Source organism: Artemia sp. Qi Xiang Cuo, chromosome 1, assembly GCF_049724085.1.
Source record: "Artemia sp. Qi Xiang Cuo chromosome 1, ASM4972408v1, whole genome shotgun sequence".
In the NCBI taxonomy this organism is placed as follows: Eukaryota; Metazoa; Arthropoda; class Branchiopoda; order Anostraca; family Artemiidae; genus Artemia; species Artemia sp. Qi Xiang Cuo.
Genome location: NC_142794.1, coordinates 67,531,800 through 67,547,259, shown reverse-complemented (window position 1 = coordinate 67,547,259; position 15,460 = coordinate 67,531,800). Strand labels below are relative to the sequence as shown.

The window sequence follows — 15,460 nt, the reverse complement described above, 5'->3', positions numbered from 1 at the left end:
TACTTATGAAATACTCACCATACTCGCTAGCGATTTTTCATCAAACTTGTGCTCTCCATTTACTTCCTTCTGCAGTTTATTTACAGATAATACCTATTAATGAATTCTTTTTTTTTTACTCTTTTGACACTCTTGTTGTTTTTATGTTTTTTTTTATGACTTATTTTATTATATGCCGTTTTATGACTGAAGTTTTTACTTTAATTTATTACCTGTTTGATGTGACATTATTTTATGCTACTTGAATATTCTTAGTAAATTTTTAATTTCTGTTTGTATGTATCTTGTCTGTTAATATTTCTTAATGTTTTGGTGTCCCTAATCCTAATTTCATTGAAGTGCTTGTGGTGGTTGTTGTTTACTTTATTTTTTTTTGTATGACACGAACTTATATTCGGCGATTTATCTCTTGTGAAAAGTTTTAAGAATAAAGCCTTATTCTATTCTAGATAAACTGTTTAAAGTATTCTTCTTAATGAGGTTAATATTGAGAATGACAACACGCATTGATCGATGTCATGTTCTTTTCTTGTTTAGGTTCGACCTGGACCTAAGAAAGACCCCAGGGACCCATCCCGTTTGGAGCGGAAAATTTGTGATGAAATACTGAAACTCTTTCATGGTACAAACTCATTCTATTTCTGTCCGACTGGAGACATCACAAAAGCAGTAAACCGACAAAAGCCTGGTGTCGAAACTCAGGAAGAATGTGAGGATAGGTTCTTTTGGAACAAAGCCTTGCTGTCAAACGCTAATGGCTTTGTAAGTTGTGTTAAAGTATGAATAAGGCTAAAGTAAGGATAGTATAATTTACTAAGAACCAGAATGGAACCATAGTTTCAAATATTTACCACTGACGTATAGTAGTGGCAGTCCATTATCTTGCTTTCAACGATTCTGGGAGAAAATCCAAAGACAGTATTAACACAATAAAGATTATAATATTAATTTACATAATTCAACAGTACATTATTTTTGCATCCACATATTCAAAAATAAACTGTATAAAATATTAGGCAAATTAATTTTGATTTTAGACACGCTCCTGAAACATGAGCACATTTTTGAAATATTACAATCAAGAATAGACTTCTGGTTAAACTGAATTTTTTTCTTTTTGTGGGAAATGGAAGTGACCCAAGGCAAAACAGGGTAAAACCTAATTGACGATAGTCTGCAACACTAATTAAGGTCCGCAAATACGGAAATTGAGATCGATCTGCAAATCTAAGTAAGTGTTTAAACAAATACTGCACTAGTAAAATAAATGTTTTTGAGGATCTTATTTTTATATTTCATTTACATTCATTTTTTTTTACTGTCAAATATTTTTTGGAAAATTACCTTTAGTATCATTAATATCATATTTTGTATGTTTGTATCTACAAATAAATGCAAAGACAATAATAAGTAATTACTTTTCCGATTTGCATATACAAGTATGGTCATTGGTTGTTCTGAATTCATTATAAGGGTGTGTTATCTTATATGAGGTCCGTATAGTTGTAAAGCGTTTCTAAAATGGCCCACAAAATCATTTGGGTTCACCACTCCTGCAATAAAGCCCAAATAATGGTATATCAAGCAATCTTCATACGGCGTTTTTTGGGCAAAATCCCCCTTAAATACTACCTTAGTAGAGAGAAGATCAATAGAATACCCGTAAAGTAGCCTACAAAGAAAATTCAATTTCAATTCTTGCAAACATTTTGTTCATATGGTTGTCTAGTGGATCTTCAGTTTAATATGATTCTACTCGTTGTCGTATTGTAGTTGTGTAGGCTATTTTAGAAAATCATATGTGCGTTTTTTTTCTACTTGCAAAGCCATTCCTGGGCAGCATATTAACACCCTGCTGCCTGTTTTGGCATATTTCCTCCAGATATAATTCCATGAAAAGGGTTTGGATTCAAAAATCTACAATTGCCTTAAATTTGAATTACTTTTTTTTTAATTTGGTCAATTTCTTTTTTGTCCTCCTAGGCGTAAAAGATACATTTCACAAATTTCGGACATGAACATTTAATCACTACACCTACGACAGATAATTCTTCCTCATTCACTAATTTATGACCGCCAACAGTTATGTAAGTTTTTTTTGGTGTTTTTGCCATCCCTTTTCTGTATTAACAGTATCCCAACTATAGATGCAAGAGAGTACAGCAAGTCTTAACACATTTTTGAAAGAAGCCAATCCAGCATTTAAATAATTGGAGAACCAATTTATGTACCAATGATTAGATCAGATCAATTAATGCTAGTTCCCTCTTGTGAGAGCTATTTTCAACAAGTGGCTGTCAATTGGAAAATCTGAAATCCCTGTAAAGTTCCAATTACTTTATAAATTTAGTTACTTTTCTTCAAGCCTCCTAGGCCTGAAAGATATATTTCTGATTTGAGTAATGAACATTTAATCCCCACACCTAGGACGAATAATTTTTTTCATTAGTAATGTCTGATCCTCAGTCGTTAAGTAAGGCTTTTCTAAGACGACGAAGGGAGACGTACGCAAACTTTTTTCTTTAGTACATAAAGTTAATGCTTCTTCTTTTGTATGTTTCAAAACGGATAAACTCACTTTAGTGAACATTAAAAGGGCTATATTTTCGAAATGGCTCTAAATCTATGACGTAGCTAATAGTTTAAGACTAAATAGTTATTTTAGTTTTTTGAATACCGTTCACTCGTAAAGAAGGAATCAGTAGAATCGAATTATTTGCCTTTCATGGAGGGTTATATGATTTTTCTATTTCATCTCGTGATTTTGCCATGTGCCGTGAATATTGAAAGGGCTATATTTCCAATAAGGTACTAAATCCATGCTCTGATTAATAAGTTTAGACTGAACCAATTATTAAAGTATTTTAATAGCACCTCACTATTAAAGAAGAAATCAATGGGACAAATTGCTTGCTTCTGATGAATGGCTATTTCATTTTTACATTTCATTTCGTGGCTTTGCAATTTCCCTTTTCTTGGCCAGAAAAGCCTCCTTTGTTCCCTATTTTGGGTCTTTTACCTCGAGTTTTGTCTATTTAGGTTGTTCCCCCCCCCCCTTTACCTGAAATATTTCTCGAGTCATTAACTGGTCTAAAAAGTGGAGCTAAAATAAACAATTCTCCTGGAAAACTCTTAGATTCGTAAAATGGCCTTAAAAACACACGTAAATAAACCCTTATTATAGACCGTTAGACTAATTCCATATTCATCGTTTTCATCATCCCTTCTATTCTAGTTGAGGTCTCCCGGTTAACCAAACTATTAAATATGAAAACAAAAGAATATATTAATTGCCTTCGTTGACGGATTGTACTATTTTTCTATGTCATTTCGTGATTTTACTATTATCCTTTATCGGGTCAGATTAGCTTCATTGTTCCTTTCCTCTTTTTTTTGTTATCAGAAATTTTAACTATATCTACATTTATAAAATATTGTAAGCATGATCATTTTGACTTATGAAAATGATTGGTTTGAATTAAGATAATTGTTTCAATTATTTTGAATTATTAGTATTGTTGAAGGCAATTATGTTATGATTTGTGATGATTGTGGCGATTTTTTTGAAGGACTAAGAACATTAGGCTTAAAGCTTAAACTTTTAAACAATTTTTTTAAACTATTGAAGAAGAAATCAATAGAAATATATTTCTCGTGTTCAGTCACTGATTATGTAAATTTTTTCTATTTCATTTCGAAATTTTGAAATTTGCGGTGTCGGCGTTGCACCTTGTCGGTGTGGCGTCTTGTGCTCCTTTTCTCTACGAAATTTGTTATAGAAACTTGAAATATATTTGTAATAGTAAAATTAAAACAATCTATTTAGAAAATTCACATATTTTATTTTCTGTCCATTCTGGCTTGCCTCTTCTTCTTTGGCGTGTTTTGGAACATAGGCTCCGTTTAGGGAACATTGAAAGATAATCTTTCTGTTTGATTTTGCCACTTTGTTATTTGCCTTTAGCATAGCGGAGTAGCCTTCTTTTATTCTTTTCCTGTTTCGAAGTTCCTCTGTTTTATCTGGCGGACAAATATTAAGGAGGCTTTCTGTACGAGAATAGCACTTTGTTGTCCGATTTCTATATACTTTTGCCTGTGTGTTCTTGTTTGCTACTAAATCTTGTCTTATCTTATAAATTTGGAATTTATGATTTTTAGAATCTTCAAAATTGGAAGGATTTCTTTATTCCTATTATTCAAGGATACTTTGAAACTGTCCGTGTACCACTTTTTCTACAAGAAGAAGAGGAAGTGTCTCTAGATCCTAATATGATCCCAATGATTGAGTCAGTAAGTGTAATTTTCATTACCGTATTTACTACCAAGTAATTTACCAACTTTTTCCAGGATAAATGATTATAACCTGATCTCTGATAGCAATCAGATGAAATGTTCTTTAATTTTTAAAACCAATTTGGTATAACATAATACCGTCAACGGGATCTGTAATCCCTAGTATATGTTGGTAGAAAGTTATCAGAAAGAACAAAAAACTGAGAGATGTGATGTCAAAACCGTATAATTTGTTGGAGGGATGGGTGTTCTCAGGGATTCGTTGCGAAGGCCCCTGGAATGTTTTGAGGAAAACGCTTTGAATATAAAAAAATCTGACTTTCTTTTATTGTTGTCTGGAACGCTACTATTAACGTCTTATTTTTTTATGTCAATTTTTAAGTTCTTAATAGGTTTATTTTTTATATTTTTGATAGTTTTTAATAGGTTTACTTTTTAATAGGTTTCTTAATATGTTTATTTTTTTTACGTTTTAATAGGGCTTAATGGAAGTTTAGTTCTCCCCACACCCAGTGAGACGCCATTCCCACTTAAGAACGGGGACTTTTCTGTTTTATTGAAGAAACTAAAAAAAATATTAGGGTTAAATAAAACAGAACAGGTCAACAAAAAACAGGATACCTGTCTCAGTTTTTGTTCTGTTTTTCGGTTGGAAATAGAAAAAAACCCAGCTATTTTTCATTAAAAACCAGCTGTTTAATAAGTTTTTTTGTCTACTTGTATCCAGACAAACTTCTCATATGAAATTGAGAGAATACTCAATAAACTTTTTTCATATCCTTAGCTCTTCAGAAAATATATAGAAGAAATCTATGACAAGCATACCCTTTTGGGAGGCAAAAGTACCAAACTCAGCAGCAACTTCTTTGCAGCAACTCAGGTAAATTTCTCAGCAGCAACTCAGCAGCTTTTACCGACGACGCAACTTCTTTTGTGATGCAAGAGCCCCTTGACTCTTATGAGTCAAGGGGCTCCGAAAATAACTCGTGACCAGTAATTTTTATCATCAATTCATTCTGTCAGCGTAAAATTGTTAGTGTTTAGGCAGGGGCTTTAGGCAGTAATCTTCCCAAGACTTTGATTTGCCCCCACTAACCCTCCTTTTTCTCCTCTGAAATCTCTGGTGTTTGGAAGCCGTCTTATTCACTTAAACAAGATCATGCACGAGGAAAAATTCAAAGGAAAACGACACCGTTTAATGTTAATTTAGAAATTTTCACAGCGTACGGCTCAATACAGTCTTTAAAAATTAGTTATTACATCATTTTAATACAATTCTAAAAAGAGCTTATGCCAGATTTGCCATATCACTCACTCGGACTATCTGTCTTTGCTTTTCGTACAAATAGCGTATGGTTTCATGTCCGCAACTTCTTGGTTTTGATTCAAAATCAAGTAAAACGAAAAGCTTATTTGGAGGGGGGTCAGGGGGTGAAGAACTTCCAGAGTCACCTGAATCATTATAGATGGACAGTTCTTGACACTCTTCTTGTTTAATAGGTTAATATATAGGTAAATATACGTGTGTATGGTAGTTCCCACATTTTGACGTTGCTTCGGTAGTAAAATTCTGTTCCTGTTGGGCCAGAATCCAACATAAAAAAAAACACACAAAAAAAGGTACCATATTCCTGTATGAAAAACCTGTCTTAATTCTATTGATTTATTTTTGCGGCGTATATACCTAAGTCGTTCGCATTATTGCTCAAGAGTATGTCAAAGAGGATAAATGACGACTAAACAAATTCAAGACTTGGATCAAGCAATGTTAAGAGTATTGCGCGGCAACATTTGCCGTGCAACATTTGTTTTGAGGAGTATTCGATTCTCTAGAATAAGTGTTTTAAGTGATGAAAATTCAAGGAAATTCATACTTTTCGTAACTCGTTCCAAAATGTTTTAAAACATTTGCCACTTTATGCCAAAAATACTTTTTTTTCAAATTATTTACATTCTATTTGATAGACGTTTTTACCCTTTCAAAGGTACCCCTTGAAAGGTACCTGCTGCTGGCTTTAATATTAAAAAACTAGGAGGACTTCTAGTTTGAAATTTCAATCTTTAATGCCTGTCTCTTACCTCTATGTATTACCCGCATAAATTTAGACAATTTTAAAGAGCAGCATGATATCTAACTGGAGCCGCGACGAAAGAAAACACGAGGTAAAAATAGAATATTCTTGTAGCACTTCTGGGATTTGTTCTCAACTACAAGACAAATTAGAAACACCTAATTACAAAAACACAATACATCAGCGTGTCTTTCCTTCTTCTTCTTCTCTTATCCTTGTTTCTATTTATCTTGTTTTTATGAATATTTTCTTTTGTTTATGGCCATCGAAAATGAACTCGCATGGGGTTTTGTAATTCCGTGTTTGTTTCATTGTTTTTGTTGCATTGCTACAGCTAAAGTTGTGTGTTGTTTTTAATATTTTTCTATTATATGTTCAACAGTACTGGAAAAATTTGCTTATTTCTGTATCTACCAGCCAATTTATCTTCGCTGATGAAATTTTATGATATAGGTGATGGATATGAATGAGCCTGAGACGAGTTAGACTTGTTCAGATGTTTTTTCGAAATATTTTGTCTATAGATATAGATTTTTAGTCTTATGAAATTGTTAAGATATTGTCTAACTTGTTGTTAAGGTATACGGGGGGAGAATTAAAGAAATATTGCTAACACGAGTCACATGTGTATGAACATCATTAGATAGCTCAATTGTTCTATATGTGGTTCTTCCAACGAAGGCTTATGCCATACACCGTTTAAGTGTAGCGAATCACTGTGTATAGCAAGATTGTTTTTTTAGGAGGTAGGAGTGCCTCTTTTATTCGTTTTACAAACAACCTAAGCTTGTAACAAACTGTCATTCTGAAGTTGTTATGTAAAGAACACTTATACGTAATACTTACTATATGTAATTTACTGGATTTGTGCACTTTTTTTGTAACCCTGACTGACAGTGCTAGGTTGAAATGCCATGAAGTAATAAAAAAAAAAAAAAAAAAAAAAAAAAAAAAAAAAAAAAAAAAATGGCGATATCGGATGCCTTTTCCAAAATCCAGGGGGTTTAATTTTGTTAAGAATCTAATATGAACCTCTCAAGAAAGGTAGCCTATTGTCAAGAAAAATTTTAGTATAAATTTGAGGTCGACGAGTCTCTTAAATTTTGTGTTAATTGCCACGCATCACTAATCTTTGTTATTCTCTAAAGTAAACAAGCTGTATATTTTTGATAGGCACAGTTTTTAGCAGCCATCTAAACGGAGTGTTATTCAGATGTGCAAGGATTATTCCATTCTCTTCACCTATCAATGCGCCAGTAAATGAGCCGTGTAAAGGAGACATATTTCTGTCTGTCAATCGAATTATATAGTACCCTCACCCAGGCACCCGGTTTATAAAAGACTCACTTTTGGATTGGCTATCTAACAAGCAAGTTAATCCCTTTCGATTTATTCTTCTATTGGGGACTATGTACTTTACAATCGCAGCTATATAGCCCTCTTATTATTTTTCCGATCTTACTACATAGCACTACTGCTTAGATTTTGTTTTTGATCTATTTTGATTTTAAGCACTGTAATATCAAGTTGAAAATTTTGAGTTCAGCATTCTTTGTAAGGGGGTGGTCTAAAACCAGAGTTTTTGCTGAAACGCTAGCTTGTAAGGCTCGAGGCCATTTAATAGTTTGTTATGAAAAATCTTTTGTTTTCATGTTAACACATTACACTTGAGTGTGTAATAGTTAATAGTTTTATTTTAGTAATACAAAATCTGTAATTTGGGGAAAACGGAGCAAAAAGAGATGAATTGGGATTTTGAATAGAAAGGTTTGGAAATTTTGGCGAGCAGCGCCTACAAGGACCTTGTAATACATTTGCTGAGAGATGAAAATCTGCTTTGATTTTGTCAACTGCACGGAGACTTTGCGCTTTTGTCTTTTCTGTTGATTAAAAAGAGTTTTAAATTGTCGCTGATTTCATATTGTTCTTAATTTGATTTTATTTTTGAGAAGTTTTAGGAACTTAATGAAGTTTTCATTTCTATTGTTCCTCTAGATCTTAATTTATGAAGCTTGTGCTTATAGATAACTATCGTAGTGTCTTGGGCTCGTATCACAATATATAGTGTATCCTTGTCTAGACCTTGCTTCTTGAGGTTGTCTCTCCGTCAAATATACATGTACTTACGCTTAAATACTGAATATAAGGTATTTCCAATTTCACAGAGGGGTCGGTGTATATGTGGGAGGGATGGACACAGAAGGAACGGGATATTAGAACAGTGGCCCATTATTAATTTCGCTTCTTCTTCGAAAACCGTTGCCACTTTTGACTGACTGATTCCCATTCGGCATCTTTTAACTATCTGTCAATTATAGCAATTGACCTGTTGGTAATTTCTGCTCTTCTACGAAAACCGTTGCCACTTGTGATTCAGTTGCACAACTCCCTTGGGATTCAGTGTTTACCATTTGGCACCTCCGACCTATTGACCGCAATGGGCATCAATTTGCGATGAGGATTACAGTTATTCTGATAATGCGACGAATTATTTGGTTTATTACGTCACTGGGTAGCTCTTCTTGGATGATTTGTTGGATTTTGGGTTCAGGATCATAGTTTCCCTTTTGCTTTAGTAGTTCGGATGATAGCTCCTAGTATCCCTCATCTCTCTAATAATTTTTTTTTTGACTTCATTAATAAGTTGCTTTTTTTTCAAAATCGAGGCCAAATCAACAGTTCTCGATAAGGCATTAACGAGACACGTTACCGGTTTTCTTCCGTCAATATTATTAACTTATGATTCCTTGAGTAACGGTATTTGAAATTGAAGATTTCAGTGGTATGTTTTATATACGGAGGCACGATTGGTCTCAGCGCTGAAATAAGCAATTACTATTCCCCAATTGACCTTTCAATTTACTATTTTCTTTGGGTCTTCTTTTATTTATGCAGATGCTTCAAGTGATGATGCGCAGGCAAATATCATATGGAGTAAGAGGGTTTTAGAGACCTCTCTTCCCTCGTAGACGCCCCCCCCCCCACCTTCCTGAAAATAAAATCAAAAAAGAAAATTATTGGTGCTTTCCAAAATATTAAATTGTTCAGCCCCGTCTTCGCTTTGGAAAAAATATTTATGATCCTCCCCTTTAAGTTCAATTCCTTTGCACAAATCTTTATTTCTATTTCAGGCACTCCCTTCATTAGAACTGACTGTCATCTCACGTCGATCTCGTTTCCGCTGTGGTACGCGGTATCTACGCAGAGGCGTTGACGAAAATGGCTACGTTGCGAATTATGTTGAAACAGAGCAAATAATTCGGTTTTCGGGTCACACAGTGTCTTTCATCCAAGTTCGAGGATCTGTACCTATTTATTGGAGTCAGCCGGGATATAAGTACCGCCCTCCTCCACAGTTGGACAAAGGTAATTTGCACACAGATAAGCTGCTAAGGTAATCTGTTTTGACATTGCACAATGCTGAATATTTGGAATATTGTTCACTAGACTAACTTAAGCTCACTTACTTAGACTTAGGCCCTCCGATTTCTTGGGGCAAATAAGACAGCAACTGTTGACCTCTACCTCTTTTGCTCTGGGATGACAAATAGAGCTCCTCCATTGACCGTCTCGAAGGTCTAGTTCCCTTTCCCAGTAACCGCCCGAGAGTTGTAACTGCCTACCCCTTCTGCTTGGACCTCGTTGTTTCCAGAATATGCATCGTATGGGATTCTGTGCTTCTTCGTTCTCGTCGTATGTTCCCAATACTCCCAATGTCTCTTGCAAATTTCGTCGGTGATTAGAGGTTACCTTGCAAAATTGAATAGGAATTTACTTAGTTATTTTCACACTTTGGTATCTTAGAAAATAGCTTACTATTAATATGGCTTATCACTTGATAAAGGGGTGTAACTCCATTGGAGTAACAATCCAACACTTCCTTCTTGTCGCCATCAGAATAAAGAACAAGGAAAGATAAGAGAAAACGGAACTTGGAGGAAACAGAGAAAGTAAACTGGGCTGTCTAGTTAACATTTTTTATCCGGTTACTTCACTAAAGTTGTTGTCAAATGTTCAAACAAATAAGATGGACAAATAAGAGTATTGCACAAAAGGAAGACTGTTAGATTCGGTTATTGTTGTTTCTTACGTCTATACAGCGATCCACATAGACATATATGTCATTCCATCCGTTTTATCTTTGTCAAAATGAACCTAACATGTCGTTGCTTATCCATCTTTCTCAGTTTTTTTTTACATGTTTTGAGATAAAAATTTTTTGGTATGTGTTGTGTTTTTCTTCTTTTTTTACGATTGAAATATGGCTAATTACCCATGTAGATCAACATAGAGAAAATTTCCAGCAAAGTTGCTGCCATCTTTACTTTCCGGGCATTGATCGTCCACAAGGGGTTTTATTCATAGCTAGTGACTCGAAATGAATTCGAGCTTCAGTAAGTCTGTCTTTTTTCTTATATCTGTAGCATCCTCAGGACTCTCACTAACTAGGCTCGTACCCCGAATTTTGATTGGAGGGGTAGTAAAACTGTCTAAACAAGGAAGGAAATTATCTAGACAGTGAGTCATAGTAACGACTTGTTAGCACTACTTGAACTTTCTACCAACAGTTCTTATGGACCCTATGGACGAAATGGATTTCTCAAGATGTGCGAGTGGGATTTGGTTGGCATATTTTTGCGTGTTTAGGTGCCTTCTGCTCTTTGGAAGGCTAAGATGTGTTTTATTGAACTAGTATATATTTGTTCCGTATTTCCTTTTTACTTCCAAGATTGACTTCTACATCTCATAATCATGTTCATAACATGTAGAAAGTACATTCACCAAGTTCATATTAGAACTTTGTGAATGAACTTTCCTAGAGTTATTATTCTCTTATTGTTTTAAATTAATAACTTACCATTTAAATAGTGACCAACAACCTCATATAAGGAGGAAACTAAGCACGAAGTAATAGCCTGAAGTATTCTTCACTCTGGATCCTTAAAATAGCGCCTTTGAAAACTAAGCATGCCAAGTATTCTGCAACTGTGTACTCTTCTCAAAATCCTTCTTGCAAACCTACCTGCAAACCGAGGAACTTGAAAGAGGATCTAATCTCAGAGCTAGTAAGAAGGGCCCCCACCCGCTTTTGCTTTGAAATTTAACTTTTGCCTTTGACCTCCCCCCCTCCCCAAGGACTGGACCTCTGTGCAACTAACTGGAGTAAGGTTATCTTGATGCTTCTTGACGGACTTCTGCCAAGACCCTTACTAATCTTGCCATGGTACAACTGGTATGAAATACAGAAATTTTTCTGAAGGGAAGTAGGGAGAATTTATTAAAACTGTACAAAGATATTAATCACAAGACTATCTGTCTGAGGAGAGGGAGAGGGGTAAAAAAAAAGAAGGATTTCAAGGTTTAAGTATTTTTGAAAACTGGTAACCTGTAGCGCCTAGCAAAAGAGAAAAGGGCTAAATCAATTTTAAGTTACCTCACAATATTAATTTAATATCACCGGTTTGTTTAAATTTTTCCTACGCCAATTCTGGGTCTCTAAACTTTTTATTTATTGATTATATGTTCTAGGCGAACTGGAATGCCAACAAGCATTTAAAAGCCACTTCAATCGTGAGGTGGATACCTATGGGAAAATCTGTGTTGTTTCTCTGATAGAAAAGATTGGGAAAGAGAAAATCATTGGCGATGCTTTTGAAAAGCAAATACTTATGCATGATTCACCTGATTTAGCTTATGCAGCATTTGATTTTCATGATAACTGGTAAATATTCATTTTTCATTTTTATCTGTTTTTTTCACTCCTTCTGAATTTATTTTTTGTCATTCATTATAATAATCGTTTGAATTCGTTAAATCGAGCCTTGTTTAATTTCTCAGCTTTAACATACACATGAGAATTGATCGGGGGGGGGGGGGGCAAACTAAACAAAATGCCAAAATAAACGGACGACATGCAATATTAATAAAAAATACTTTTAGAAACAACTACAGCTGTGACATTTCAGGTGAGTATGTGTCCAAACGCGCCCTCTTTCTTCCTTGCGTCCTTGCTATCTTGGTAGGACGATTCAAACAAAAGAAAGGTTGGGTCTTTTTTTCAAGTCCAAAAACTCATACTTTTTTATGTTTTGATCCTTTTAACACAAAATAGGTCAATTGCAGTCATATCATTAAGTTCAGATATGTAACATATTAGAACTTTTTCCTAAGTAAATTTTGTATTCCCTATAAGGCTCCATTTTTGAAACTTTTTAAGTGTAACTATATTTACCAAATGTCAGAAAACTTATAATGCGTTTGAATGATCTTCCGAGCAGAATATTGTTTTCTTTTATATTATGAAAATACATTGTTTTGCTTTATCATTTCTTATATGCAAATATAAGTTCGTAACTTTGTCATTCGGATACTAATTACTCTCTAATTTCCAACATCTTAAACCAACCCTTTATGGGATTCTCCTAGTTTTTGTTTATTTGTTGATTGTTTAACAGAACGATCCTTGGTTGTCTACACATCAGATTTTCATCTATATTTACCATTTGATGTCAGCATAGCTTTTTCTCTCCTTCCCTTAGCAAATTAAATTGGTGATTTTTTTTTACGAATTAATCAATTATCTAAGCAATTATCGTTTTTTACATACTTTTCTTTTTTTGATCAGCCGTGGGCTTCGATTTGAAAATGTTGAACTGTTAGTCAACGCTTTAGAAGAAGAGATGAAGGCGATGAAGTTCTCATGGATCGACAGCAAAGGAACCATTTGCGAACAAACGGGCACATTTAGGGTTAACTGTATGGACTGTCTTGACAGAACGAATGTTGTTCAGGTAATTCCATTAATCTGTCTTTTTTAAGTCTTTATCTTAGGGTTTTTCCTGATTTGAAGCATCATCTGTCAATTGATTGTGTTCAGATATTTGATTTTGATTCGTCCAATGGATTTCAGACTGTATTTGCAAGTGCTCCCTAAAGTAGGCTCTTGGAAAGATAAGAATAATGTACGTAATCAGGAATTTACCTCCGCTCCCCCTCTTTCTTTGCGCTAGTATGGCGGCATTTCTTCCTGGAAATACATATTGTTGTATTTTTGAATTAGAAGATTGTTGAATAGAAAATAGGAAAATTTAAACACTGAGTTTTCTGGATATAAAATTAAGTCAGCTTTCGTGCAGTGCAAATGAGTTTCTCAACATTCTTGGCAATGTATTGTAAGCCTAGCTTCAATTTTTTTTTTTGCAAATAAAATACGATAAGTTCTGCAATTTGATATTTTTGTTTTTGTTTCATACTTTAATTCGTGCACGTCAATTCTCCATTTAACTCACCAAATTTCTTCTTAGCCGCACAAGACAATTAATTAGCTCAACAATTAGTCTTAAATGATATAATGGAAGATCAATCAATTGGGAGATTTAAAAAGGTTCACTTTTATTTCATCGCCTATGCATCAAAATAAAACACTGTTTTTGTGTTAATCCCATCTCAGTTCTAATTTCCGGCATTTATTTTTATTTTTCTATTGTCTATATAAAGAAAAGAATGGAAAAAAGAGCATTGCTTATTTAGTCAGTATAATATTCAAGTGCTACTGAACTATGTAGAATTGTTACCATGAATGTCCGAAATTGGTGAATGGTGACATTCATCTGTGAATGTCCGAAATAACTTTTTTTTTCTCTTTGGTTTTAGTAAACTTTTTCAGCTTCATGCAAGTTTTGACAGTGCCAGGTTGGGTTAGATTAGGTTAGGTTTTTAACCCATTTTTGAGATTTATAACCTAATTTAACCTGACTTTAACTTTTACCATGAAAGCTTACATAAGACTGAAAAACCTGATTCGCAAAGCTAATTTAGTCCAGGCAGAGAAAAAGGAATTTCGCCCATTCACTGGTGAATATTGACATTAACCAGATTTCGGACATTCTCAGTAACAGAATGATTTGAATTGGATCGAATTTGCGGTACATGAGTAGCCTACATAACCATAGATGGTCCACAAAATGAATGGTGACTATCCAACAGAAACAGAAAACCTCTCGTACCCGTCAGTATCGCAGCAACTTTGACCCATGAGACGTTGTTGTGTAGTAACAGAAGCAACAATGTTTAGTGGATTGGACTCGAGCCTTCTGAAGTTACAATAAATCCTTAGCTGTAAGTTTTGAGATAAATTGAAATTCAGCAGGCCCTTTTTGTAGATGCAGATGATAAGAATTCACTCTCTTTCTCACCGAGGTTCAAACGAGCACGGTTATCCAATAACAAAACAATAGCTGCTAACCAGGTTTTGTTGGTAGAATTCTGCTAGCCCCTGTTATTTAGGCTGATTTTGGATGATGTACATTGCGATACCTTCTCCATTTCTCCCACTGAGTTTGGACTGTGTGTAAAAAAAAACAGAACTGGAACCCTAGTTCATGCTTCCCACCAATTTTCCCTGGATCCAAAGCCCCCTTCTGTACCTATGGAAATAATTTAGGGAACTATCCCCCTTTTCCTTTTTTCACTTTCTTTTCAAGGTCCACAGATTAATCCCGGACTTTGCAAAGGCACTACTAAGACATTAACTGTCCTTTCAGACTGTTTTAGATAAAAACAACCCTCTTTAGTAAATACCCACGCGACTATTGTCTTCTACCACTTTCCCCAAAGGGGTCAACTTTGTTCTAGGTCCTCCAAAACACAACTAAGACATTTGATGTTACCTCTTGTGTCACATTTGGCTGATATTAAGAAGTTTCATATGACAGATATCCTGATGACAAAAATTTCACGAAGACACCGAAAGGACACAAAAGTACAAGAAGATCCTGAAAAGGCACAACTAAGAAATCAACTGTCATTTTCTGTCGAATTTTTGTGAAATCTGACAAACCCGTCTGATAGATGTCCTGATTGAAATAATTCACCCCCCTCTCCTTTAACGCACCCAGAAAGACAGGCCGGCCCTGAAAGCTTGAAAAGCCCTAGTTTGACGCTACCTTTTACTTCTCAACAAGTTTCGTCTGTAAATGGCAGTCAGTTCTGGTGCAGTTCATGTTGAAAAGTTCTGAAGGAACCCCTCCCGCCCCCCAAAGGTAGGGTCAGGTAGAGCCTCTCAAATATGGACAGTTAATCTGCTGTTATTTTTA

General features: G+C 34.7%; 1 protein-coding gene across 6 annotated transcripts in view; it reads left to right on the top strand.

Annotated features, from left to right (window-relative positions):
* The window catches only part of sp3 (phosphatidylinositide phosphatase spermathreecae), a 124,578-nt gene that overhangs the window by 78,344 nt on the left and 30,774 nt on the right, over positions 1-15,460 (top strand). For all 6 annotated transcript variants that reach the window (XM_089086140.1, XM_089086134.1, XM_089086165.1 and 3 more), the window contains 5 exons: positions 538-762; positions 4,159-4,290; positions 9,497-9,731; positions 11,895-12,087; positions 12,991-13,156. In XM_089086140.1, coding sequence (XP_088942266.1) covers positions 538-762; positions 4,159-4,290; positions 9,497-9,731; positions 11,895-12,087; positions 12,991-13,156 — 951 coding nt within the window. The remainder of the gene's footprint in view (positions 1-537; positions 763-4,158; positions 4,291-9,496; positions 9,732-11,894; positions 12,088-12,990; positions 13,157-15,460) is intronic.